At 41.1% G+C, this 27,488-nt stretch overlaps 1 protein-coding gene across 1 annotated transcript in view; it reads right to left on the bottom strand.

The window, feature by feature from the left end:
* The window catches only part of BMP5 (bone morphogenetic protein 5), a 574,966-nt gene extending 553,184 nt beyond the window's left edge, over window positions 1-21,782 (bottom strand). The window contains exon 1 of the mRNA XM_069726747.1: window positions 20,841-21,782. Coding sequence (XP_069582848.1) covers window positions 20,841-21,303 — 463 coding nt within the window. The 5' untranslated portion in view covers window positions 21,304-21,782. The remainder of the gene's footprint in view (window positions 1-20,840) is intronic.
* Window positions 21,783-27,488: the final 5,706 nt, after the last annotated feature.

The raw sequence follows: 27,488 nt of genomic DNA, 5'->3' as shown, positions 1-27,488 counted from the left end.
TTGCACGTTATGGACCGGGCCGATTTTTACAATTCTGACCACTGTCCCTTTATGAGGTTATAACTCTGGAATGCTTCAACGGATCCCGGTGATTCTGACATTGTTTTCTCGTGACATATTGTACTTCATGATAGTAGTAACATTTCTTTGATATTACCTGCGTTTATTTGTGAAAAAAATGGAAATATGTCGAAAATTTTGAAAATTTCGCAATTTACCAACTTTGAATTTTTATGCAATTAAATCACAGAGATATGTCACACAAAATACTTAATAAGTAACATTTTCCACATGTCTACTTTACATCAGCATAATTTTGGAACCAAAATTTTTATTTGTTAGGGAGTTATAAGGGTTAAAAGTTGACCAGCAATTTCTCGTTTTTACAACACCATTTTATTTTAGGGACCACATCTCATTTGAAGTCATTTTGAGGGGTCTATATGATAGAAAATACCCAAGTGTGACACCATTCTAAAAACTGCACCCCTCAAGGTTCTCAAAACCACATTCAAGAAGTTTATTAACCCTTTAGGTGTTTCACAGGAATTTTTGGAATGTTTAAATAAAAATTAACATTTAACTTTTTTTCACAAAAAATTTACTTTAGCTCCAATTTGTTTTATTTTACCAAGGGTTACAGGAGAAAATGGACCCCAAACCTTGTTGTACAATTTGTTCTGAGTTCGCCGATACCCCATAAGTGGAGGTAAACCACTGTTTGGGCGCATGACAGAGCTTGGAAGCGAAGGAGCGCCATTTGACTTCTCAATGCAAAATTGACTGGAATTGAGATGGGACGCCATGTAGCGTTTGGAGAGCCACTGATGTGCCTAAACATTGAATCCCCCCACAAGTGACACCATTTTGGAAAGTAGACCCCCTAAGGAACTTATCTAGAGGTGTGGTGAGCACTTTGACCCACCAAGTGCTTCACAGAAGTTTATAATGCAGAACCGTAAAAATAAAAAATCTTTTTTTTTCACAAAAATTATCTTTTCGCCCCCAATTTTTTATTTTCCCAATGGTAAGAGAAGAAATTGGAACCAAAAAGTTGTTGTACAATTTGTCCTGAGCACGCTGATACCCCATTTTTGGGGGTAAACCACTGTTTGGGCGCATGGGAGAGCTCGGAAGGGAAGGAGCGCCGTTTGACCTTTCAATGCAAAATTGACAGGAATTGAGATGGGACGCCATGTTGCGTTTGAAGAGCCACTGATGTGCCTAAACATTGAAACCCCCCACAAGTGACACCATTTTGGAAAGTAGACCCCCTAAGGAACTTATCTAGAGGTGTGGTGAGCACTTTGACCCACCAAGTGCTTCACAGAAGTTTATAATGCAGAACCGTAAAAATAAAAAAATCTTTTTTTTTCACAAAAATTATCTTTTCGCCCCCAATTTTTTATTTTCCCAATGGTAAGAGAAGAAATTGGAACCAAAAAGTTGTTGTACAATTTGTCCTGAGCACGCTGATACCCCATTTTTGAGGGTAAACCACTGTTTGGGCGCATGGGAGAGCTCGGAAGGGAAGGAGCGCCGTTTGACTTTTCAATGCAAAATTCACAGGAATTGAGATGAGACGCCATGTTGCGTTTGGAGAGCCACTGATGTGCCTAAACATTGAAACCCCCCACAAGTGACACCATTTTGGAAAGTAGACCCCTAAAGGAACTTATCTAGATGTATGGTGAGCACTTTGACCCACCAAGAGCTTCACAGAAGTTTATAATGCAGAGCCGTAAAAATAAAACAAAAATTTTTTCCCAAAAAAATTATTTTTTAGTCCCCAGCTTTGTATTTTCCTGAGGGTAACAGGAGAAATTGGACCCCAAAAGTTGTTGTGCAATTTGTCCTGAGTGCGCTGATACCCCATATGTGGGGGGGAACCACCGTTTGGGCGCATGGGAGGGATCGGAAGGGAAGGAGCGCCATTTGGAATACAGACTTAGATGGAATGGTCTGCAGGCGTCACATTGCGTTTGCAGAGCCCCTAATGTACCTAAACAGTAGAAACCCCCCACAAGTGACCCCATATTGGAAACTAGACCCCCCCAAGGAACTTATCTAGATGTGTTGTGAGAACTTTGAGCCCCCAAGTGTTTCACTACAGTTTCTAACGCAGAGCCGTGAAAAAAAAAAAAAATCCCCCCAAAATTATTTTTAGCCCCCAGTTTTGTATTTTCTCGAGGGTAACAGGAGAAATTAGACCCCAAAAATTGTTGTCCAATTTGTCCTGAGTGCGCTGATGCCCCATATGTGGGGGGAACCACCGTTTGGGCGCATGGGAGGGCTCGGAAGGGAAGGAGCGCCATTTGGAATGCAGACTTAGATGGAATGGTCTGCAGGCGTCACATTGCGTTTGCAGAGCCCCTAATGTACCTAAACAGTAGAAACCCCCCACAAGTGACCCCATATTGGAAACTAGACCCCCCCACGAACTTATCTGGATGTGTTGTGAGAACTCTGAGCCCCCAAGTGTTTCACTACAGTTTATAACGCAGAGCTGTGAAAATAAAAAATCCTTTTTTTTCCCACAAAAATAATTTTTTAGCCCCCAGTTTTGTATTTTCCCAAGGGTAACAGGAGAAATTAGACCCCAAAAGTTGTTGTCCAATTTGTACTGAGTACGCTGATACCCCATATGTTGGGGTAAACTCCTGTTTGGACACACGGGAGAGCTCGGAAGGGAAGGAGCACTGTTTTACTTTTTCAACGCAGAATTGGCTGGAATTGAGATCGGACGCCATGTCGCGTTTGGAGAGCTGTTGTGAATTCTGTGGCAGAGTTCACTCCTGTGGTCACAAGTGGTACTTCGGCTGATTCTCTCTGGGATCTTCCGTTTGTGGAGGAAAGTGGTACTGCAGCTTCTGAGTTTCCTCCCTCAGGTGATCTGGTGAGCTCGTTAGCTTCTTCTCTACTTAACTCCACCTGATGCTTTGATCTATGCTTCCTGTCAATGTTTCAGTGTGGGACTTGTTTTTTCCCTGGATCATTCCTGTGGCCTGCTGCTCTGCAAAGCTAAGTTTTGCTTATGTTATTTTGTTGCTATTTTTCTGTCCAGCTTGCTTTATTGGTTTTTCTCGCCTGCTGGAAGCTCTGAGACGCAGAGGGACCACCTCTGTACCGTTAGTCGGTACGGAGGGTCTTTTTGTCCCCTCTGCGTGGTTTTTTTTTAGGTTTTTGTGCTGACCGCAAAGTTATCTTCCCTATCCTCGTTCTGTTCAGCTAGTCGGGCCTCACTTTGCTAAATCTGTTTCATCTCTATGTTTGTGTTTTCATCTTACTCACAGTCATTATATGTGGGGGGCTGCCTTTTCCTTTGGGGAATTTCTCTGAGGCAAGGTAGGCTTATTTTTCTATCTTCAGGATTAGCTAGTTTCTCAGGCTGTGACGAGGCGCCTAGGTTCTGGTCAGGAGCGCTCCACGGCTACCTTTAGTGTGGTTTGATAGGCTTAGGGATTGCGGTCTGCAGAGTTCCCACGTCTCAGAGCTCGTTCTATTATTTTGGGTTATTGTCAGTTCACTGTATGTGCTCTGACCTCCATGTCCATTGTGATTCTGAATTGCCTTTCATAACAGAGAGCCCCTGATGTGTCTAAACAGTGGAAACCTCCCAATTATAACTGAAACCCTAATCCAAACACACCCCTAACCCTAATCCCAACGGTAACCCTAACCACACCTCTAACCCAGACACACCCCTAACCCTAATCCCAACCCTATTCCCAACCGCAAATGTAATCCAAACCCTACCCCTAACTTTAGCCCCAACCCTAACTGTAGCCTTAACCCTAGCCTTAACCCTAGCCCTAACCATAACCCTAGCCCTAACCCTAGCCCTAACCCTAGCCCTAACCCTAGCCCTAACCCTAGCCCTAACCCTAACCCTAGCCCTAGCCCTAACCCTAACCCTAACCCTAGCCCTAACCCTAGCCCTAAACCTAACCCTAGCCCTAACCCTAACCCTAGCCCTAACCCTAACCCTAGCCCTAGCCCTAACCCTAACCCTATAGCCCTAACCCTAATGGGAAAATGGAAACAAATACTTTTTTTTATTTTTTTATTTTTCTCTAACTAAAGGGGTGATGAAGGGGGGTTTGATTTACTTTTATAGCTGGTTTTTTAGCGGATTTTTATGATTGGCAGCCGTCACACACTGAAAGACGCTTTTTATTGCAAAAAATATTTTTTGCGTTACCATATTTTGAGAGCTATAATGTTTCCATATTTTGGTCCACAGAGTCATCTGAGGTCTTGTTTTTTGCGGGACGAGTTGACGTTTTTATTGGTAACATTTTCGGGCACGTGACATTTTTTGATCGCTTTTTATTCCGATTTTTGTGAGGCAGAATTACCAAAAACCAGGTATTCATGAAATTCTTTTGGGGAAGGCGTTTATACCGTTCCGCGTTTGGTAAAATTGATAAAGCAGTTTTATTCTTCGGGTCAGTACGATTACAGCGATACCTCATTTATATCTTTTTTTTAATGTTTTGGCGCTTTTATACGATAAAAACTATTTTATAGAAAAAATAATTATTTTTGCATCGCTTTATTCTCAGGACTATAACTTTTTTATTTTTTCGCTGATGATGCTGTATGGTGGCTTGTTTTTTGCAGGACAAGATGACGCTTTCAGCGGTACCATGGATATTTATATCCATCTTTTTGGTCGCGTGTTATTCCACTTTTTGTTCGGCGGTATGATAATAAAGCGTTGTTTTTGTCTCGTTTTTTTTTTTCTTACGGTGTTTACTGAAGGGGACAGTTTTATAGGTCGGGTCGTTACGGACGCGGCGATACTAAATATGTGTACTTTTATTGTTTTTTTTTTTATTTAGATAAAGAAATGTATTTATGGGAATAATATTTTTTTTTTTTTTCATTATTTAGGATTTTTTTTTTTTTTTTACACATTTGTAAAAAAATTTTTTAACTTTTTTGCTTTGTCCCAGTGGGGGACAATACAGATCGGTGATCTGCCAGTTTGCACAGCACTCTGACAGATCACCGATCTGTCTCAGAGCGCTGCAGCGTTACCAAGTGTCTGCTCTGAGCAGGCACTTGGTAAGCCACCTCCCTCCCTGCAGGACCCGGATCCGCGGCCATTTTGGATCCGGGACTTGCTGCAGGAAGGAGGTGGGAGACCCCCGGAGCAACGCGATCACATCGCGTTGCTGCGGGGGTCTCAGGGAAGCCCGCAGGGAGCCCCCTCCCTGCGCGATGCTTCCCTGCACCGCCGGCACACCGCGATCATGTTTGATCGCGGTGTGCCGGGGGTTAATGTGCCGGGGGCGGTCCGTGACCGCTCCTGGCACATAGTGCCGGATGTCAGCTGCGATAAGCAGCTGACACCCGGCCGCGTTCGGCCGCGCTCCCCCCGTAAGCACGGCCGATCGCCTATGACGTACTATTCCGTCCTTGGGAAGTAAAGCCCACCCCACATGGACGAAATAGTACGTCTAATGGCAGAAAGGGGTTAAAGAAGAAAGATGCAATGCACATTTACAGAAAATGACTAATGCAGTATTTAAAAAAATATAAAGAAAAGCAAGCAATAACTACAGTATGTGAAATAAAATGCCCGATATATATAGTCACCCAGGTAAATAGAATCATATAAGATGACTCTACACAGGACGTGACTTCCTCAGGGGTAAGGTTCAGTGGGTAGGCTAGTGCTTTATATACCAAACAGTTAAAAATATCATTGCGTATGTAATGGATACACAGCCAAGGGGTCACAAAGATCCCTCCACCACCACCAGTCATCATGAATTATAGCCAGGGAGGGTCACACAGATCCCACCACTGTTACCACTTTGTTACAGATTACACCGGAGAAATCATGCAGATCCCACTGTTGTAACCAGTTTGTCAAGGGAACACAAGTCTGCGGCCTCCAATCATCAGGGCAATTACGCAATTGACTTACCAGTGATGGACTAGGCCGCTGCTGCTTTCAATACTAAGCCGGTTATTGGGTAACTCACAGTGAGTGTATGGTGTATACACCTCCAATTCCAATGCATGGATTATATACCCCAGTACGATCACTGCCAGCTCCACAATATCAAAAAGGGCCCCTAGCTTTCCCACCAATCATTTATACAGGCCGATTTGACACCCGTTATCGGTAGCATATGACTTCAGAGGTGCGGCTTACAGAGCAAGAGGAGCAAAGCTATTACATTTTGTACAGTTGAAACCAGAAGTTTACATACACTATAAGAAAAGACACATAGGCATGTTTTTCTCAATATCTGACATGAAATCAGAATAAATATTTCCTGTTTTAAGTCAATTAGGATTACCATAATAATTAATATTTGTCACAAGCCAGAATGATGTGAAAGACAGAATGCTTTAAGACATCTTACATTACTTATTGCAAAGTCAAAAGTTTGCATATATTTCATTAGTATTTGGTACCATTGCCCTTAAACTGAATGACTTGGGTCAAACATTTGGGATATCCTCAAAAAAAACCTTCCGCAAAACAACCTCACAACATCATGCTGCCACCCCCATGTTTCACAGATAGGATGGTGTTCTTAGGCCTCCAAGCTTCTCCCTCTTTCCTCCAAACATAATGATGGTCATTATACCCAAAAAGTTTAATTTTAGTTTCATCAGACCACAGGACATATCTCCAAAAATTAAGGTCTTTGTTCCTTTAATTTGGCTTTTTAAGTTTATTTTGGAGTAATGGCTTCTTCCTGGCAGAATAGCCTTTCACCCCATGTTGATACAGTATTCATTTCACTGTGGATATTCACAGAATCTTACCAACTTCCACTATCATCTTCACAAGGACTTTTGCTTTTGTCCTTGGGTTGACATGCACATGTCGGATCAAAGCACTTTCATCTCTGGGACACAGAACCAATCTCCTTCCTGAGCGGTAAGATGGCTGGACATTCCTATCTTGTTTGTACTTGCATATAATTGTTTGTACAGATGAACGAGGCACCTTCAAGTAGATTGAAATTGCATCCAAGGATGAGCCAGACTTGTGCAAGTCCAAAATTCTCTTCCTGATATCTTGGCTGATTTCTTTAGACTTTCCCATGATGCTACGCAAAGAATCAGAGTGCTTCAGGTGTGCATTAAAATACACCCACAGGTGTGTCCCTAATTAACTCAGATGTTGTCAAAAAACCTATCAAACATCATCATATGGCCAGTACAGAATTGTTTAAAGGCATAGTAATCTTAGTGTATGTAAACTGTTGACTTTGCAGTAAGTAATACAATGCCTTAAAACATTCTATTTCTCTTATTATTCTGTTATTTGGCAAATATTAATAATTATGGTAATCCTAATTGACCTAAAACAGGAAAGGTCTATTCTGATTTCATGTCAGATATTGAAAATAACATGTATATGTGTATTTTTATATACTGTATATAAACTTCTGATGTCAACTGTATATTTAATCCAGAAAAGTAGGCAGTGTTTATTAAAAAATATATAAAAAGGATACAAAATGGAGGCAAAACAATGTGATATATACAATTACATGAAATAAATAGGAATAACAAAAGAAAATTACTAAACCTGATGTCATGAAAATGGCTCAAAGCTTGGTGGAGAGAAGCATTCCAATTGGAAAAATGGAACAATCTAACAGCGAACTTATGTCTTCCAGAATGAACAAATGCAGAGGCTTTCATTTTTATTAGCTCAAGGCTATGCCCACATACCCCCCTTCATGAGCTCACATGGAGGCTGGTTGTGGGATGTGCGAAGTCCTTCAGAATTCCATGAGATCCCCAACTTATAGGATATCTTCACCCCTGGAGATCCAAGGTGATACATATTGTCGTCTTGTTTCTTATTGCAATTTTTCCTGTCTATAGAAATGAAACATGACATGGATAGTACCATCCATTGGATCGATATTAAGTTGGAAAAGTTCTGCCGCTTTTCTGGTAATGTGAGTGAATGCGTTATGTCCATCCCTTCACTACGACGCCGAAAATATTTCTCCCATAAATGTCCAATCAATGCAAAACCCCAATATTTAACACTGACCGCGAGCTCTAAAATGTCTAAGAAGATTCTTTGATCAGGGGAAACCCTATCCTGGGAAAGGTACTTCCCCGCCTCGGCGTAAACAGATCTCAGTCTTGTCTTTTTTGCAGCAAATCTTCCTGCTGTTATTATCTAGTCACAGTAGCAGGCCCCTACTTCAATAGGGGTGAAAGTGTCAGCTTTTTCTCTTCCCAAGTTGTAATTAGTTTTTCTGTTCCCAGTTATAATTAATCTCATATGGTCAATGTGAAGTTATACTTCAATGGAGGTTGAAGTGTTAGTTATTTTTCTCTTCCCATATGTTCAATGTGCGGGGAACTCAGCATTCAGCGATATCAAGGCAAGATAAATCAGGCCTTTTGTCCTTTGGAATCAGGAGGAAAGGGACAATTCAGTTTATTATCAGAACACAGTTCAAAAGCCTGCATGTCTGAATTTATGGCGCTGCATTTGTGTCTATGGCATGGGCGCCTTACACATCTTGAAATGCACTATCAATTCTGAGCATTATATAGAGGTTTTCAATGAACATATGCTCCCATTCCTTTTTCAGGAATGGCCTTGCATATTTCATGAACATATCCATCACATAGAAAACGTTTGGTGCAATATTATACTACATTCCGGCAAATAACTCTGTTGTGCAGCTAAAATCCTACTTCTAACAAGAAAGGGACAACGATCCTTTCCAAAAACTAAAGTAATTGGTCTCCTCACTTTCCAGACGTATACAGACTGTTTTAAAACAAAGAAAGGTTTCTGGCGAATAAGCATGGCCATATCTCATCTTTTTTGAGATGCATTGCTAATTTTGTGAATGAAATGGAAAAATTTACCTCTGAGTTGTTATCTGTGTTCTGTTGTGAATAAAATATGGCAATAATTGATTTTCAAATAATTTTCTTTACATTTTACATTGTATCCCAGCTTTTTTGCAATTGAGGTTGTATAAAAGACAAAAGCCATTATGATAATTTTGGGAATCATTAAGGTTAGAAAAGGTAAAGTCTAACCAACAATTTAGAATCTTGTGTTATACGTTTTTGAATAGAGAAATGAATACTCTTAGCATTGATATCTCTAAGGGCATTAAAGTATCATATAAATTCCAGTGCTGAAATTGGCGGTAACCTGTCATCCTGTGATGGATGAAGAGAATGATTGCCCCAGGTCTGTCCCGGCATTGGAAGAGCAGACTACCTACCTGTGGCACTGGCCTTCAGGTGACTGGAAGCGCTGTCCACAGGTCTCCCAGGGGCTTGGTGTACAAGCGGGCGGCATAGTCAGCACTGTTTTGGCTCGGTGCGCTGCGCAGCCCTTGCCCCTGCTGCTCTCAATGTTCCGGCTCCCCGCTGGTCTCAGCGTGGTAGAGTGGCCGGAGCGATATCTGGAAGTGGTGAGTACCACTGACTACACAGGCACAGGGCACGCTGGGTATGGCTGTGCCCGAGTGACGTCAGGGGGTGTTCCGGAAAAAAGATGGCGGAGCCCTGCTCGTCACTGGTCGGGATACTAAGCAAGACAGGGTGCCCAGTTGGCTTTCCTGGGGGAGGGGAAGGGCAATCGTCTGGACCAGAGGGGAGTCCCCACAAGATAGAGCTGGCTACCCCTTCTTAAGGGTGAGCAGCAGAGCAGGTTTCTGCTAAAGACTCCAAGTCATCGTACCAGGAGAACACAGACTGGGCCCTATCCTGGATATCATCACACCTCCTCACTCCACCCCTTGTCTGTTGGTGTTCCTCAAGGCTCTGTTCTAGGACCCCTACTCTTCTCCATCTACACCTTCGGCCGAGGACAGCTCATAGAATCCCACGGTATGCAGTATCATTTCTACTCCGATGACACACAGATGTACCTATCCGTACCTGACCTCACCTCCTTACTTACCAAAATCCCACGCTGTCTGTCTGCTATCTCAGCCTTCTTTTCTACTCTCTGACCTCTCACGGCACCTGTTCACTGCAGTACTTTGCTCTGCCCTCAACAGGGCAGACAAAGTACGCCTGCACAGGAGCCGCAGCAGGAAGAAAAGAAGAGGACAACATCGTATGAAGATGGAGGCGCCGGACCCAGACCGCGATGCCCATTGGACAGCAGTGGGCCCGCCCATGGGTGAATATAATCTAACCTGTTTTTCTTATCTTTCAGGAAACATCTGGGACTTATCTACAGCATTACAGAATGCTGTATATAAGCCCCTGATGCCATTGGCCTTAGTTTATAGGCCAATTTTCGGGTGACAGATTCCCTTTAATTGTAGCTGTAGGGCGAACTTGTAGCTCTTCAGGTCTGAAGGGTTACGACGAACAACAAAAAAAGTTTGGTTGGAGTACCAGAATGGTACCCAACCCCATTAAGATAAATGGGGGACTCGAACATCCATTGTCATCTGCATGGATCGGCAGTAACATCATTACCGCTGGTAAGAGAGCTGCGTTTCACAAGCTGTCAGATGACAGCATGAACCAGCAGCTGTGACCCGCAATAAAAAGGTTACAGCCAATCACAGGCATTTGGTTGATGAGAGAGTACTACTTTCATCAGCCTATGCCTGCTGTCACTGATAACAGCGAGAGCAGGCACCAGAGATGGGAGTATTCATCATATGGTGCCTGTGCACGATGAATAAATTTAAAACAAATGATGCTGGGCATTTTCTATTTTTGATAACCAGCCAGGCAAAACTGACAGCTGTGGGATGAAACCATGTCAGCTTTATCATGGCTGGTTATTAAGAATAGAGAAATCCCACACACCGTTTTTTAAATTTTTTAAATAAATAATGAAAAAACACAGCTTGGGGTCCCCCCATTTTTTTAAAACCAGCCAGACTAAAGCAAACAGCTGGGCGCTGATATTCTCAGACTGGTAAGGGGCCATGAAAATTGTCCCCATGAGCCTAAAAATAGCAGCACGCGTCCACCTCAGAAAAGCCGCAGCTATTAGATGCGCCTATTCTGGCACTTTGTCCGGCTCTTCCCACTTGCCCTGGTGTGATGATAAGTGGAGAACTGGTTGTGGGGTTGATGTCAGATGTTTTATGGCTGCTAACATCAAGCCCACACGTAATCTAGAGGCATCTATAAGACACCCCCATTATTAACACCATATTTAGATTGTATAAAGGATCCACCAAAAATAAAATCCTTTAACTGAAATAATGACACATACTCCTTTATTTGAAATAAAAAATTAAAATGCACAGTTATACTCACTTTTACGCTTAATCCATTGAAGCCCATGACCCCTGGAAAAAAAGAAAAAGAGAACACAACCGTATCCCTCACCTGTCCGATTTGAAGATAAATCCTACTGTCCCACACCAATCCAGATTATTTGGATAGGTGTCACATCAGTGATGCGACCGCTATCCCTGGCAGCCGGCTCACACTGACACAGGAGCATAATCGCTCTTGCAGTGTCTAGTGCTTAGCTGCCATGAGAAAGTTTAGCAAAGGTCATAGCTGATGAACCCCAGTGACGTCGCTGTTCTTTGCGTGAGCTGATGAATACTTCCATCAGTGGCGCTTGCTCTCCCTGTTTTTTAGCGCCAGCAGGTATATGTTGATGAGAGTACTACTCTCTTATCATCCGACGCCTGTGACCGGCAAAAACAATTTTACCGCCTGTCACAGCTGCTGGCTCACGCTGTCTTCTGATACCATGGGAATGCAGATCTCTGACCAGCAGTAATGATCTTACTGCCGATAAGAGCTACCAGTGATTCTCGCGCTGTCATGCAGATGACAGCATGTGAAAAAGCCAATGTTTGGGATGCTGAATTTGAACAGTAACACGGATTTACTATTGACGTCCATGTTCAGGGCCAGTGCACAAACAATAGGTTTTCGGTGCACACCCTGAACTTTACTGTTTAGGTTTGCCCATATCTGGTAAGTACCTTTTGCCACCAGAATTGCTTTTTCATTGTAGCAGCAACCTCATCAATCATTACAATAGAACAGTAATAGTTTAGTGTCCTGATTTACTGTATGTGTAACCAGATGTGTAACCAGATATAATCACTTATTTTATCTCATCAGTTACAGAGGTGGAACTTATTGATCATATGCACATTCTGTAGCACGGCCTCATATCTATTACTTTTTATGCTTGCTTATATAGAGTTAACATATTCGGCAACACTTTACAGACATTGTCATTACTCACTATCCCCAGTGGGGCTTTGCTGTCTAAATTCCCTGTCTTTGGAGTGGGGGGTACATACAAAAACATGTGGAGAACATACAAACTCCATACAGATGTTATCCTTGGTTGGATTTGAACCCAAGACCCCAGCGCTGCAAGACAACACGGCTAATTATTGTGCTAACCCATGTCATTTACAGTATTTTGGGTGGCAGAGGGCCCTTTGGGCTGCCTCATGAACCAGTGTGATTGCTACATTGCAACATTATAAACATGAAGTAAAGATATGTACAAGTCATATCAAAAGGCATATAAACAGTCTCATTGTTTGGAGTAACACCTCTAAATATTTGATGAACTCCACATGAGTTTCAATTACTGGTGACCTGGGAAGCTCTGCCCCCCACCTCCCGCCAGGTTTTCAGCAAAATTCCTTAACCTGCTTCATTGATAATCTTGTTACCCATATTCTATCCTCTTATTCTGCAGTCTGTTTGTAGCAAACCTTTCATTTTATGAGCAGAGTAAATGGGTAAAGCCTGAGCCATAACCAATAAAATATAATCTGTGACTGAGCCTGGGCAATTCTTAATATAGGTAGAGAACAATGGCGCTTCTTGTTCCCTGTGATCTCCTCCCAAGTGCGATCCAGTCAACACACTGCCACTTATAGTTGTAGCACAAAGCAGCTTTCCCACGACTACAACTATTAAAAGAGATTAGCTGAGCCATGGGGGGCACAGATTATTATATTGGGAGATACCAAACACAACATGTACCTTTAAGATTACCATAACATGCTCTGAGAACCCTTGGAATGTAACATTGGTCAAATATATATATAGATACCGTAGATAGATAGATAGATAGATAGATAGATAGATAGATAGATAGATAGATAGATAGATAGATAGATAGATGTCACATTATTAAATAAGTATGGGTTTATATAGTTCAAGCAATAAGACGTCAGTATCATCTCAAATTAACATAAAACTCTGTATATATTTTAAACATTTCTTTAATATTAATACATTATGTGTATAGCTCGTGAGCTTGCGAGCAGGGCCCTCACTCCTCTTGGTATCTATTATAAACTGTGATTTCTGTTATGCTGTAATTTCTATTGTCTGTACAAGTCCCCTCTATAATTCGTAAAGCGCTGCGGAGTATGTTGGCGCTATATAAATAAAATTATTATTATTATTATGTGAAACAGCAATGACTACAGAAATTATAGGGAGCTGTACTAGTGGAGACTAACATATATATTTCTTATACGCACATATATAGGGGTAAATACAAGACAGAGGTAGTATTAAATGGAAATATATGTATATAATGTAGGGTGTACATTAGATGTGGCATTTATGTTACTTTGATGCTGTAATTCTAAATTGTGCCTGTTCTGGGATCCTGCAATTCTATGTGAAATTACAGATAACATTTTGTGGTATAGTACAGAGTAGTGCTAGATGACAGAACTAGGTCACCATATATTTCGATTCTTTATTATAGATAGATAGATAGATAGATAGATAGATAGATAGATAGATAGATAGATAGATAGATAGATAGATAGATACTAGATGGCAGCCCGATTCTAAAGAATCGGGAGTCTAGAATCCATATATACTTTATTTATTCAAATGTAAGAATAATACAATTAATAAATAATAGTAAGAAAGAACAAAAAATGGCTGCACTTACCAGCTCTTGACAATTCTTGTTATTTAAGAAATTGCTGGGCAATAATGGACAATGTCCTTATGTGGCAAATAATAGAGCAATATACCCAATGTGGCAAAGAAGAGGTTAATAAACGGCAGTCTCTCAGTATAACAGTCAGTGAATAATAGGCAGTATATGGAGAAAACACCAAACAAAAGTTCAAAATTGGTGTGAAAATGTCACTGAACCACTTCACAACTAAATATATATAGTTTTGGTAAATGGTATTATCATTTTTTTGACGAAATTCGGCAGGAGCTTGAAGAGCAACGTCACTGGGCCCGCCTCCACGCAGTAGAAACTTGCTGTGAGGTAAAAATTCAAAAATCACACCAAAATGGCTGGCGGAGTGTGTCGCAGTACGGCACGTTTCTGATTGGTCGCTCGCAGCAGGCGGCAACCAATCAGACACTGGACACTGTTGACGTCACTTATCTCCAGACATTAGCTCCGGACATTAGCTCCGGACATTAGCTCCGGACATTAGCTCCGGACAGGAAGTTGGCACAAATTGCAGGAAGTAGTATTCTAGGCAATTATATATTAGACTAGATGGCAGCCCGATTCTAAAGAATCGGGAGTCTAGAATCCATATATACTTTATTTATTCAAATGTAAGAATAATACAATTAATAAATAATAGTAAGAAAGAACAAAAAATGGCTGCACTTACCAGCTCTTGACAATTCTTGTTATTTAAGAAATTGCTGGGCAATAATGGACAATGTCCTTATGTGGCAAATAATAGAGCAATATACCCAATGTGGCAAAGAAGAGGTTAATAAACGGCAGTCTCTCAGTATAACAGTCAGTGAATAATAGGCAGTATATGGAGAAAACACCAAACAAAAGTTCAAAATTGGTGTGAAAATGTCACTGAACCACTTCACAACTAAATATATATAGTTTTGGTAAATGGTATTATCATTTTTTTGACGAAATTCGGCAGGAGCTTGAAGAGCAACGTCACTGGGCCCGCCTCCACGCAGTAGAAACTTGCTGTGAGGTAAAAATTCAAAAATCACACCAAAATGGCGGGCGGAGTGTGTCACAGTACGGCACGTTTCTGATTGGTCGCTCGCAGCAGGCGGCAACCAATCAGACACTGGACACTGTTGACGTCACTTATCTCCGGACATTATCTCCGGACATTAGCTCCGGACATTAGCTCCGGACAGGAAGTTGGCACAAATTGCAGAAAGTAGTATTCTAGGCAATTATATATTATATATATATATATATATATATATATATATATACATCCTGTAGAGCCTGTGGGTAACTGGACTATGCATATTGAATAACTGTAAAACAAGAGTTAATCTATAAATCAAGAATATATACAAAATACTGTAAATTGTGCAAGGCTGCTACAAACCTATTACCACAAATGTCTGGAAAACTGTTATATCAATTATTTTTAGGACTTTTTTATAATTATAATATGACATAAAATGTTAGATTGTCTACAAATACACCCTTACTTGATGGATCATTAAACTGTATACTAATTTCAGTTGTGTGATAATAACTGTAATATGTACACCAATTATATGTATTTTTAGTACCAGTATATTAGTCCAAAAATACCCAGTTACTATACATCTGTCAAATCTTTTTTATTATTATTATTATTTTCATAGATTATTGTTGGAAAACTAGTCTTCAGTAAGTCTAATTCTTACATTCATAGTGCTTATAGAGTTATTCGTATGTGTCTGTAACTGTGATCTCTTTTACACCTTTAATATGCTGTTATGTCACTGATCTCCATTAGACCAGCATTGGTCTACTGTATCCACAGATAACAAGCTGGCTGGTGGCCTGGGTGGGTTTCTGCCCATTAGGAGGAGGAGGACAGCTCTGGACTGTGGACTCCACCTGCCTAGCTGGACAGTTTTCTTGCCTTTGGCCAAATAAAATTGTCAAGTAATGAAAGGACTTTAGAAGAAAGAACAAAGGACATGAAGAAACTGAGTAGATGGTTGTGAGAAACCATTTGAAATGACTTAGAGACCCAACCCAAGAAAACCCTGGGGATGCATAGTGCACTGGGAGGCTGCAATTGGCACTTCATAAACTGATCATTTTCAAATGCTTAGAGCTTAATCTAAACCTTGATGTAGAAATTAAAAGCGGAACCAATTGATTTAGCCATGAGTCCCCCTTAATGGGCAGGAATGCGCTCTCCTGACCTCAGTGAGTGGCCTGCTTAGCTCCAGGACTAGGTGGTGCACCACAAATGAGATCAGAACTTGTCCCCCCTGTCCCTCCCTGGCGCCCCCAATGTCCTTCCTGCTCTTGGGGGATAGTCTTTATAGTCCCCATCCAATCTGCAGAAACAGGCTCTAATTACAGCAGAATGATGTGATGGGGTAAATATGGTTTGATCCGAGCACTGCTTTGATCTGCACTCTCTACATAATCCAGAAAACCCTTTCACTACCGGCAAGAATTACAACTAGCTTTAGGAGAATTTAGGATGAGCTCATTCCTTTACAGGAAAAACAAAGCACTGTTCCTATTATTAGGGGCGTAACTGTACATTTACTCCTGTTTGATCTCCTGTAAATGGTTTCGGTAACCCTGTAATTGCAGGAGATGTGTCAGGAACCTGTAGATTTATTTATGTTAATAATATAATGGTTATATAAACTGAGACTTTACTGGCGTGTCTGACTCTGAGCAGCACATGGAAATGGGGAAGGTCTATTATATATCTAATAAAGCAGTATCTATGTCACTGATACTTGCATGGAGACCCTACAGAGCAACCTATGTGGAACTGCAAGCACAGGGATTGGAGCTAGTCTGATCAATAGCCATCACATAGCTCTGGAATATGGACTATAGTTACAGATTAAAAACATACAAAACATCCAAATAAATCATTGCATTTATGTGGTAAAAAATAAACATGAATTAATAACAATATTTTAATTGAACCTTTAAAATTAGCTCATATAACCACCCACGGTCGTCAGATTCTACATTATTCTACACTGTTATAAATTGGAAACTAATATCAGTAAACTAATGTCAAATTTATGCTGTATGAATAATAACATGATTGCCTTCCAATTACAGATACATAGATTACAGATTATAGACTGTAAAATGTAATGTAAAATAGGTAAATAGCAGTAGCCCAATCTAAATTGACAGGAGATTATGTTGATGTGTACACATGGGATATATTTGTGTGGATAGATAGATAGATAGATAGATAGATAGATAGATAGATAGATAGATAGATAGATAGATAGATAGATAGATATTAGATAGATAGATAGATATTAGATAGATAGATAGATAGATAGATAGATAGATAGATAGATAGATAGATAGATAGATATGGGATAGATAGATCGATAGATAGATAGATAGATAGATAGATAGATAGATATGGGATAGATAGATAGATAGATAGATAGATAGATAGATATGGGATAGATATGGGATAGATAGATAGATAGATAGATAGATAGATAGATAGATAGATAGATAGATATGGGATAGATAGATAGATAGATAGATAGATAGATAGATAGATAGATAGATAGATAGATAGATAGATAGATATGGGATAGATAGATCGATAGATAGATAGATAGATAGATAGATAGATAGATAGATAGATAGATAGATATGGGATAGATATGGGATAGATAGATAGATAGATAGATAGATAGATAGATATGGGATAGATAGATAGATAGATAGATAGATAGATAGATAGATAGATAGATAGATAGATAGATATGGGATAGATAGATAGATAGATAGATAGATAGATAGATAGATATGGGATAGATATGGGATAGATAGATAGATAGATAGATAGATAGATAGATAGATAGATAGATAGATAGATCGATCGATCGATCGATCGATAGATAGATAGATAGATAGATATGGGATAGATAGATCGATAGATAGATAGATCGATCGATCGATCGATCGATCGATAGATAGATATGGGATAGATATGGGATAGATATGGGATAGATAGATAGATAGATAGATAGATAGATAGATAGATAGATAGATAGATAGATAGATAGACCGTATGGAATGCATATATGCACATGTACCTTTTTTTCTTTCATGTCTCTACATATACGTGTATACACAAATGTTGGAATATATATATAATCATTGAATCAGTGTGTGGTTTGTATGTATATATCTATATACACACACATATATATATATATATTTGCAGACTACCTTGCACATGCGGTTATTATTGCCCGGTATGGCAGGCATTGATGTAGGATATAAGTACTGGAGCTTTTTGCTTCTTCCCTACTGAGGAGCCGCGTCCTGGACCTGCTGTGAAATCCGTCAGTGGAAATGATATTAATACGTTATATTCATCACTCAGCATATGCTAAATCATTTGTCTTTCTTCTTCCACTGATTTATTTCGTTGCTTTTTGGACACTAAACTCAGCTTCTGTTTTTCTCACATTTTACCTCTGAGCAGAAAGATCGTTTCTACTTGCAGGAAATTGTGCCACCCACTAGAAGCTCACGGAGCCAATAAAGCTATTGATTGTGTTAGTAAACAGCTGATTTTATTTCATTACAGATTTTACAACGTTTTTAATGTTTAGTTTTAAGTAACAAAACAAAATGTGGTTTAATAACTTCTAAGAGGAGGTAATGGAAATATATAGGCAATTATAGTTTATTTTTATTAAGCACATTATGTACTATTTATAATAGGTAGATAGATAGATAGATAGATAGATAGATAGATAGATAGATAGATAGATGTGTAAGGATATACGGTTTGCAGATGGTATTCACCGCAGTCTATAGCACAGAATCCTAGAATCATTTCCGAGAATGTCCCAGTCGCTGCTTTCTCTCAGACAGAATGTCACCCGCTTGTTTATCCAAGCCCTGAATATGCAGAATCGCGCCTACAGGAGCCGTCTCCCTTTATTCTAGCCGTAGACCTAGTGAATGTGTTCTTTAGAGGTGAGAAGTTCAGACATGATTTTGACTGGGAGCTTTATGAACACGGAATCAGAATACAATTGCAGCTTTTGTTCCCAATATCTGGTTCTGTTTAACACGAAACTTGTGTTGTCTTATGTCATAATAATATTATTAGCAGAGAATTGCTATGTCAGGTCCGTGCCCAGTACATGCTCTTTGGGGTGCACCATGCTCTGCTAATCATTTCCTTCCTGAATCCCACCAAACACTGGAACTTTACAGCTCAGACTGCTCCTGCTATTTCCCTGAGTACAGTCTCTGACCCCCATGACAGACCCTCCACTTGTAGTTCTCCTTCTGTCTGCAGCCCCAATCAACGGCAATGTCGGCTAGAGTTTACATTTATTACAGGCAGCCAGATAAGAGACATTAAAATATAGATGAATACATAAGCAGATAAACGGATACAGAGGTAGAGAGATGGGAGATGGAAAATACTGTATGTATATATATATATATATATATATATATATATATATATATATATATATACATATACATATATATATACATAACTGTATATATATATATATATATATATACATACATATATTTATATACCTGCAGTACACAAACATATATATATATATATATTTATATATATATATATATATATATATATCACAAATTTATACACATATAATATATATAATATTTGTTGTCTGTATGTATAAACAAAGCGCAAGACTATATATATATATATATATATATATATATATATATATATATTTGCACAATGCCTATGTATATATATGCAGTTTGTATATTTATATATAAATATATGTGTGTATGCATAGATGTGCACCAGATAATTTCTCTGTCTATCTAGTTACATGCAATAGCTAATATGTTAAAATATACAGTACCTAATATTAGGTAATAATCTGTGTTACTCGCTTTTTTTTTTTTTTTTTTTTACTTCTGTAGGTTTTTTTCGTGCTTGTCTTATAATATAAATAACAACAACAATAATAATAACAAAAATAATCCCGCCTGTTAATTTTATGGAATACATTTTGTTCTGATATAATAAGATATAGTGATCTGATAGACATGTGGCTACCACACTTAGATATCGGCGATCGGTATAATAGCTCGCAGTTGCTCTTCTATGAGCAGGACTATACTAGGTGATGCTGGGGAAGTAGTTGATACACCTTATTGCTGCTCCTCTTGGTTTAGCATCCTCCGCTGACCTACACATCTCCTGCCCCTGTTTATTTCTCACCTACGGTGAGTGGTCGCTGGTTGAAGCCCCTCCACAGGTCCTATGCTCAGCTGCTGGAGAGCAGGCACCCAATACACGATCGTCTGCAATCAGTGCACTATGGATACACTTGTTCCAATGCAGAAGAACAAGGTATGGCTGCTGGACCCTATGGGAGGCTTGTATCTTACATCATGTTTGTTTTAAGAATTCAACATAAACCACAAAGCAGCGTTGATCAGTCCAAGATGTGACCTGTCAAATGTCTTCTCTTCCCTCTGCTCAACTACAAGAAATTGGGGCAGGTTTGATAAATTGGATTTCTGATATTTTGGCAAGATAATGTATATAATGTGTCAGCGGATAAATGAAGACTGCTAGAGCTATTTAGATGTGAGATGAGATTGCTTTTAACTGTATGATACACAATATAGCTCTATATATCTGGGATCCTTGGGTGGTTTGCTTTGGGGGTTCAAATAAAAGTATTTGTCAAATCATGGTATTTTATTGGGCTAGCCTGCACATGAAGATAACACATTTGTATGAAACTTTGGATCTGATGAGGATTCTTGGTTTCTTTCAGCATTCTAGTACTATAGTGCATGCATCTATGAAGATCTGCTCAGTGCATAGACCCTCTGTCAATTAAGTGGTGCCATTACATCTTTAACTATACAGTCATTCATGATGTTTCCTTACCTAGATTGACGAAGCTCATAACCATGTCTGCGTCATTGAGAAAGTTGGTATCATGTAAGCTGGCTAGTGGGGGGCTCTGGGTGGTCAGTGGGGCTGTGCGATAAGCTTGGGCTTTCCTGGAGTATCCGTTGGCCACTGCAGGGTATCCCCTCCTCAGCCCTCTGCTCTCTATCATAGACCCACTCAGGGTGTACCCCAACATGTCATGTTCCTCTTCATTCGCCATAACATTATATAGGTCCAGCATGAAGAGTGGTGCAGAGGACGCCTGCTTCCCAGGTGAGAAGGGCCTTGGTCTATGAGGTAAGCCCAAAATGGAGAGGATTTCTCTTTGGATCTCTTTCCTCTCGTGGTTCCTCAGTCTCCTGTAGATAAAGCTGGAATGGACATGATTTTCCCCCAAACCTTGGACAAGGTAGCAGCAGCTGCAAAATATGACTACTATTGCCCCAAGGACTTCCATATCTCAGGAGTTGCTCCTCTCCTGACTATCCCTGAAGCTGAGAAGACCTCCCAATAATCCAGGAGACGGCACTCTGCTTACGTCAATGTCACTGGTCCATCAGACATCTCTGGAGATAAGTTCTTGAGATGTTCACCACCAGCCAAGTCCACTAGAGCAGTTCTTCGTCACTGTTCTGTGAATAAAAGTGTTTGGAGGTAGAAATCGTTTCTTTTAGGGGCAGAACAGGATATTTCCATGTTACTTAATGCAGGTCTCAGTAGTTGCTTGAAATGTCATCAAGTTCCTTTGCTCTAGCGCTAACACCTTGAACTTTAGGCTGATAACGTTACCATGTGTGTCTTCTCATCCTTCCTCAGGAGCTGCCTGGGATTCTGCACAAGTCCATGGACAGCCCTGCTGCTGTTTCTGTTATTTCCACCTTCATGTAGTGCTCACATAAATATACAGCGCTCTTCTACTGAGATCTAAAGACCAATGTAAGCAAAACCCTGCTGGGAAAGAAGAGGCTTCTCATTGTAATCTGAGACCAGTAAGGCAAAGCACCATTAACCCCTTCAGCCGCCTTCTCCCATGTTCTCCAGTTATAACTCTTACTATGCAAGAATGAATGATTATGGAAGCAAGCATGTGATCTTTCAAAATGTTTTGCAACTAACTGAAAGCATAAATTATTTCATTATATCTCTTTAAATAGGACTTTCACAAGAGGATATAACTTTAGTTTTATACAGTCCTACAGATGTGCTACTCACAAAAGTGCAACTTGTTAAAATAATTAGTGCTAACATGATTCACATGTATGAGTGTGAAGCTTATCCTAGGAAAAATACAAATTAATGATAAACAGGGAACAGACTTTTTTTTGTCAATAATCGGATTAAAACAGGTACTCACTATTCCCTTGGGAAATTTTTTTTATGATGAAAATAAATGGATCTAGATTAAATTCTACCTATTGTCATTGTCTTTTTGCGAAACAAATGAGCATAATAAATACGGACAGAAGACAGATATTTGTGGTATAGTAGATCTGCATGTTGGATTTTTTTTCCCTATTCAGCACTATAATTTGGCAATCAATCAATCTAAATGCCAGAACTGTAGCCCATCAATGATTATTCAGACCAGACTACAGATTATGGCAGAAGTCGTTTGGAGATCAGCATATAGCAGTCTAAAATTCTTAAAGTACGTAAGTGAACAATGGATGGCAAACTCAGACATGCATTGCATAGTGTTTTCCTTATGAATTCCAAATAAGTTAGAAGCAAGCTTGCCAGTGCACCTCAGTCTTAAAGCACCACTCCAGCATTTTTTTTTATTTCAGCACTGGAGTGGTGCAACTAAGCTAAGATCTCTGACCCTAGTCTTATACCTGCACAGCCATCCTGCCACCGCATCTTCTGACTGACCAGAAGTCAGAGGTTATGGTCATAAGCAGTGGCGTAACTACCGCGGTCGCAGCGGTCGCCAGTGCGACCGGGCCCGGCAGGTCAGGGGCCCGGCAGGCAGGCTCGGACTGGCAGTGCCTCCCCCCGCTCCAGGGCCTCCCCCCGCTCCAGGGCCGCCGCTGCTGCTGCTGCCGCTGCCTTGAATACTCGCCCTGCTCCAGCGATGGTCTCGGCGTCTGCACTGCAGCTCGTTCCTGCTTGAGCGGTCACGTGACACCGCTCATTAAGATCATGAATATGCGCATATTCATGATCTTAATGAACGGTGTCACATGACCGCTCAAGCAGGAAGAAGGTGCTGCGCCGGCGCCGCCGCCTGGAGTCGGGACAGAGCGCGAGGGATGTCGGCACGGCCGTGCAGTGGGACAGGTGAGTATGAGGGCCGGGGGGACGGGGGATGAAGGAGGACATAAGCCGGCGCGCCAAGCAGGAGCGGAGAGATAAGCCTGCATACAGGGGGGAATATAAGCCATGCAGGGGGGAATATAAGCCATGCAGGGGGGGATATGAGCCATGCAGGGGGGAATATGAGCCATGCAGGGGGGAATATAAGCCATGCAGGGGGGAATATAAGCCATGCAGGGGGGAATATGAGCCATGCAGGGGGGAATATAAGCCATGCAGGGGGGAATATAAGCCATGCATACAGGGGCGGAATATGAGCCATGCATACAGGGGGGGAATATGAGCCATGCATACATGGGGAGATATGAGTCATGCATGCAGGAGGGGTAATATGAGCTATGTATATGGGATAGGAGGGAGATGAGCCATGCATACAGGAGGGGGGTCATTATACAGTATTGAGCATCATGTGTGGCCGTTATACAGTATGGAGCATCATTTGTGGTCATTATACAGTATTGAGCATTATGTGGGATCATTATACAGTATGGAGAACTGTGTGGCCGTTATACACTATGGAGCACTATGTGTGGGTGGTCATTATACAGTATGGAGCACTGTCTGGCCATTATACAGTATGGAGCAATGTGTGGCCATTATACACTATGGAGTATCATGTGTGGCCATTATACACTATGGAGCATCATGTGTGGCCATTATACAGTATGCAGCATCATGTGTGGCCATTATACAGTATGGAGCATCATGTGTGGTGGCCGTTATACAGTATTGAGCATCATGTGTGGCCATTATTCTATGGGGGTTACATTGAGTTGTATGGCAGGGCTGCAGGGGGGGGCCCCATTTGGAAGTTCGCACCGGGGCCCCTAACTTTGTAGTTACGCCACTGGTCATAAGCGCTCATAAGCGCTTAGTCTATGAGAGCCTCGTTCTGGCCTTGTTCTGGCTCTCATAGACTTGAGTTATTGCTTCTGGATTGCTCAGTAATCTGGCAAGTCACAAGCCTCTGGATACTGACAGGAAAGCATACCAACAGTGCTGAGCAGCAGGATTATGCTGTCACAACTGTTATTGGGTGTCCTGGGACCAGGGGCTCCTTTCCTGTCTCTAATGCTAGGGAGTGCCCTATCTTGCCTTGTTCCCTGAGTTACTTCTGAAGGTGAAGATGCCGGAGCATGTGCCTTGCCTTAGCTCCTAAATGTGCCCGCAGTTGGTACCCTTCCCACACCCAGGGGAGAGGGGAGTAGTAGAGCACATAGTACACCAACCAGACTAGCAATGTAATATGAACAGGGGTAATGGAAAATAGCAAACATCCAAATATACACTCACATATAACAGAGGTATGCACCAGGGAGTGACAGATGGGGTTAAACCAATCAAAACGAAACAACTCTCACAGATATATCCACCAATTAACTGCTCAAATAATCACCAACTATCCTCCAAGCAATGCAGCATAAGCTAGCTTTGACAATTTGTGTTAGTCAGGTCCCAGATTATGAAGGAGATGGGAGTGGCTAACAGTGCACAGCTGAGAGCCTTAGCTTCAAGAGCTCTTATCACAGCAGATTAACCCCTGCACTGCTCAAAGAAATTTACACCATTTAATAAGAACGTGAAGTGCTTCTATTCATCGCAGAAGTAGGAGAACTCAGACACTGCAGTCTTCTGGCTCCTCTCTGTTGCGTTTTACCCGTGACAGATGCATTGCTTAAAAGGTGTGCACATATCTCTTGAGCAATACGTGCAATCCACCTGAAGAAACGTTTGGTGACAGAAACGTTACCTTTTCTTTTTGGAATGCCTCTCTCATTAAAGTTTCAATTTTCTTGCAATTTCAAGAGTGGCAAATGTTTTCTTTATTTGGTTCATTGAGTTAGATCTTATCCAGGCACAGCATTGCTTTGCAAAATGACATATTCTGCAGCTTTAAAGGGACACTGTCACCTGAATTTGGAGGGAACAATCTTCAGCCATGGAGGCGGGGTTTTGGGGTTTTTGATTCACCCTTTCCTTACCCGCTGGCTGCATGCTGGCTGCAATATTGGATTGAAGTTCATTCTCTGTCCTCCATAGTACATGCCTGCACAAGGCACGATTTCCTTGTGCAGGCATGTACTACGGAGGACAGAGAATGAACTTCAATCCAATATTGCAGCCAGCATGCAGCCAGCGGGTAAGGAAAGGGTGAATCAAAAACCCCAAAACCCCGCCTCCATGGCTGAAGATTGTTCCCTCCAAATTCAGGTGACAGTATCCCTTTAAATATGGAACAAGGGAAAGATTATTTGCTAATGGAGGAGGATGATGGACTAGTCTTCTGATCATATTCTGCTGTATCAGCAGTCATTTTATTTTAAATCCAACAAAAAAAGGACTATGTAATAAAGAGAACAAAAGAAATCAGAATACGCTATGTAAGGTATTATGCTTTACATAACAAGGGATGATCCTATGTAATAATGGTATGGTGCTGTAAATTACAAAACAGAATGCTATATAATGAAGGAAGATATGATACATAACTAGTCAGGATGGCATGTAAGAAGAGATGGTGTCATAAAAGTCTGTGTTTTATATAATAAAAGAGGAAATAATGTAACTAAGGATGGTGCTGTATATAACAAAAATGTACACTATATACTAAGGGACTGTGCTATGCATAATAAGACCACCTTTCTGTATCCGTGTGTAACATCAGTGTGCTGTTCATGATAATAATAATAATCTTTATTTTTGAATAGCGCTAACATATTCCGCAGCGCTTTACAGTTTGCACACATTATCATCACTGTCCCCGATGGGGCTCATAATCTAAATTCCCTATCAGTATGTTCAATTTTCTTCCTGGACATCACACAGACTCATTGAGTATATTCTATCCTATCCCTCAAAATCAGAACAGAAAAGGACATGCTCTGAGTCTTGCAGATAAAATTCTTAGATCCGTGATTTTGACAGCTTTGTAAATGGATCTTTAAAACTCCATTTGCCCTTCATTAAAAAAATCTACCACATAGACATATCACACAAATGTGAGATTGTGGCCTAAGGGAGGCTTTTTTTTGCAAATAACAGAATTACTCCAAGTCATACAGTACAGATAAAGAATAAATATTTCCCTCCAGGTAGCTACTGCTGATGTCTCTAATGATTACAGTCGCTTTCTGTTTCTTCTCCATCTGATCAGACCTTCATGTCAACATGTTCCAGCCATGATTCATCTTGCTGCACTGATCACTGTAGAACTTAAAATAGCAAGGTCACATAACCTGAATACTTACATTTGTCTCTTGAATAAATATTGCCCCATGCTGTGTCCCTGAATATAATTATGTACCCCAAAATTAATTTACAGTTCTGGCAAAAATTAAGAGACCACCACATCAAAACCCTGTCAGCCCAATCTCCAGACCTGAACCCCATTGAAAATCTCTGGAATGTAATCAAGAGGATGATGGATAGTCACAAGCCATCAAACAAAGAAGAACTGCTTACATTTTTGCACCAGGAGCAGTGTGAAAGACTGGTGGCAAGTAGGGTTGAGCGAAACGGGTCGGCCATTTTCAGAAGTCGCCGACTTTTGGCAAAGTCGGGTTTCATGAAACCCGACCCGACCCTGTGTGGGGTCGGCCATGAAGTCGGCGATCTTCTGAATCTGGTATCGGAATTCCGATCCCGAGTTCCGATACGTTTGCAATATCGGAAATCGGTATCGGAATCCATATTAGGTGTAAAATAAAGAATAAAAATAAAAAATATCGCTATACTCACCCTCTGACGCGCCCTGGTACTGACCGGCAGCCTTTCTTCCTTCGAATCAGCGCTTGCAGGACCTTGCGGTGACGTCGCTGCTTGTGATTGGTCGCGCGACCGCCCATGTGACCGCTCGTGCGACCAATCACAAGCCGCGACATCGCCGCAAGGTCCTGCAAGCGCTGATTCTTAGGAAGGAAGGCTGCCGGAAAGAAGCAGGGCACGTCCGAGGGTGAGTATATACCTAATAGGAATATACTCACCCTTGGACGTGCCCTGCTTCTTTCCGGCAGCCTTCCTTCCTAAGAATCAGCGCTTGCAGGACCTTGCGGTGACGTCGCGGCTTGTGATTGGTCGCGCGAGCGGTCACATGGGCGGTCGCGCGACCAATCACAAGCCGCGACGTCATCGCAAGGTCCTGCAAGCGCTGATTCGAAGGAAGGAAGGTTCCCGGTTAGTACCAGGGCGCGTCCGAGGGTGAGTATAGCGATATTTTTTATTTTAATTCTTTATTTTACACTTAATTATGGATCGCAGGGCCTGAAGGAGAGTTTCCTCTCCTTCAGACCCTGGGAACCATTGGAAACCCAATGCACTGCATTGGGT

The sequence above is a fragment of the Ranitomeya imitator genome, chromosome 5, assembly GCF_032444005.1.
Source record: "Ranitomeya imitator isolate aRanImi1 chromosome 5, aRanImi1.pri, whole genome shotgun sequence".
Taxonomy (NCBI): Eukaryota; Metazoa; Chordata; class Amphibia; order Anura; family Dendrobatidae; genus Ranitomeya; species Ranitomeya imitator.
Note: the sequence above shows the minus strand (reverse complement) of the source record. Positions and strands in the feature narration are given on the sequence as shown.